The sequence below is a fragment of the Leptopilina heterotoma genome, unplaced genomic scaffold, assembly GCF_015476425.1.
Source record: "Leptopilina heterotoma isolate Lh14 unplaced genomic scaffold, ASM1547642v1 Lhet_130, whole genome shotgun sequence".
NCBI classification, from domain to species: Eukaryota; Metazoa; Arthropoda; class Insecta; order Hymenoptera; family Figitidae; genus Leptopilina; species Leptopilina heterotoma.
Window position 1 is genome coordinate 2160967 of NW_025110849.1, and position 2410 is coordinate 2163376.

The window sequence follows — 2410 nt, forward strand, 5'->3', positions numbered from 1 at the left end:
CATCTATATTCCTCAAGGGAATGGCCTCCGGCCAACGAGAGAACCTGTCAATAAGGGTAAGGCAATAACGAAAACCATCGCAAACCGGAAGAGGACCGATTAAATCCATATGTACATGACGAAATCTAACTTCCGGCGCTACGAAATGGGATGGTTGCAGCACGGTATGTCGCGTGACTTTAGCTCTTTGACATGATAGACAATCTTTACACCACTCCTTGATATCTTTATTAATCCCCGGCCATACGTATGATTTAGCAATGAACCTACACGAAACCTTGGCGCCAGGATGTGCAGGATCATGAAGAAGATGGAAAATGCGTTTACGTAACGAAATAGGGATAAATGGACGCAGAACCTCCCCCGAAAGGTCGCAAAAAATGGCGGTGTGATCAGGACCCCATCTTATAGACTTCAGATTGAGAGAACTACTTCCACTTTCAAGCAAGGACTTCAACTCCGCATCATCTTTCTGTGCCGCAGTCATTTCCGCCAAACCAATTTCCGACGCAAAAATTACGAATCTAATTTCTTTTTATACGAGCAAGGTGGTTTACAAAAATCGGCATTTTCCCTAAATTTGAAATGATAATAGCATTGATCATTGTTACGTTTATTATCCATTGATTTTTCGCGCGAATGATCAGAACGATCCTTTGATTTAAAACGATTCTTCGATCTCGAACGCGAGTGATTCTGAGGACGAGATTAAGTTGACAATTCATCAAGTCTTTTAGTAAGAACTTCGATTTTATTTAAAATTTCGTTATCCATCGAAACAGCATTAACCGAATTATCAATTGGCGAAATATTCGCCATTATTTTATCAGCAATAGTTGCCAAACGCGTAACATTTTCAATTTCCGATAATGACAAAACCGCTCGACAGTTTTCCGGAAGTTGATCCAAAAAGACGGATTTAATAATTTTCTCTGAACACCGACCGCGACTCAAATGCCGAATTTTACTAAGGATCAAAGATGGCTTTCCATCTGCAAAAATCTCTCCGCGAAGAATGGTACGAAGTTCCTTCTCGGGTGAAACTGAAAAATTTGCTATTATTCTATCTTTAATGGCGGTATAAAGTGCAGGTGCTGGAGGGTCCGCAGTTAGCAAATCGCTAATAGTTTGAATAATCTCGTAGTCCAAAATCGAAACCACAGCGCCAGCCCTCTGGCCTTGACCTCTAACGCGGTTACAATAAAAAATTAACTCGGCCTGAACAAACCAAAGCCTCGGGTCAGATCGAAAAAAATTTGGAAGTCTAACATTTCGCACATCATCAACATGTTCTCCACCCCCAGGAGCACCACCAGCAAAAGGTAAACCCCCAAATTGAAAAACATTATTATTTTCTCCAAGATTACTCGTTGCCGAAGAAGTAGACGACTTATTTTCCTGTTGGTCTGTCATTGTAAGTTTTTCAAAAAAAATTATTTATTAAATACTCCGAGAAAACTAATATATCAATGTAAAAATTTTGAAAAATAATTTAAACTTCATAATAGTCACTTGAATGTCCGCAATCGTTGTTAAAAAATTTTCAATCAAAAAATCAATCCCATAATTCGAGAATTAATTTCGTAAAAAAATTCAAAAATTCGCATATAAAATAAAAAAAGTTTTCTAAATTATACAAATAAATTACGAATCGCGCTGTATAAACAAGATAACGCTACAAACAGACATATGCAAAAATAAAATGCACAACACCATATTATATTGTCGACGAAATCAGGAATTGATAAAACAATCCTCATTTTAAAAAATGTAAAATTTAAATCAATTTTTAAAATAAATTATAAAATGTTTTTAAAATCTTAATAAGATCCTTTAGAAATAAATAATCCAATAAATTTGAAAGTTTAAATGATAATCAATCCTTCTAAAATTGACTGATAATTATACTCTCGCGTAAATGCAAGAAAATGTAAATAATCGAAATATAATTTTTAATTTTTCAAAATTTAGAAATTTAACGTTAATAAACGCGAATTTAATTATTAATATTATTGTTTCGTCGATGTGTGATAAAAAAGGAACACAAAAAAAAATTTATTTAAACAGATAACAAAAAGAAAATTTTTGTCATCTCGAACTATAAAAAAAATTTTCTAAAAAAAAAATAAATTAAAAAAAAAATAAGGTTGAGAATTAAAAAAAAATCTTTTATAAAAAAATTGTTTTCGAAAAAAAAATTAAAAAAAAAATCTTTCGTTAAAAAAAAATTTTCGTTCGGAGATTCACAACAACAAATAAGCAATGAAGCTGATGTAAATCAGGAAGATCCCATAGGCAGCAAATCGGTCGCCAGAAAAAATTCGGCAAGTGAACTGCAAGTTCAACTCCATTCTCGGCAAAATCTCTCTCTCAGCAATTTCTCTGCATTGGCAGGTCTATGAATGTCATG

At 33.8% G+C, this 2410-nt stretch overlaps 1 protein-coding gene across 1 annotated transcript; it reads right to left on the bottom strand.

Moving 5' to 3' along the window:
- Positions 1–708: 708 nt before the first annotated feature.
- On the bottom strand, positions 709–1413 carry LOC122513025. The gene has a single exon (XM_043629253.1). The coding sequence runs from the start codon at positions 1411–1413 to the stop codon at positions 709–711; it is 705 nt and encodes a 234-aa protein (XP_043485188.1).
- Positions 1414–2410: the final 997 nt, after the last annotated feature.

Excerpts from the sequence above, each read along its gene's own strand:
- LOC122513025 (XM_043629253.1), bottom strand. The coding sequence starts at position 1,413 with ATGACAGACCAACAGGAAAATAAGTCGTCTACTTCTTCGGCAACGAGT.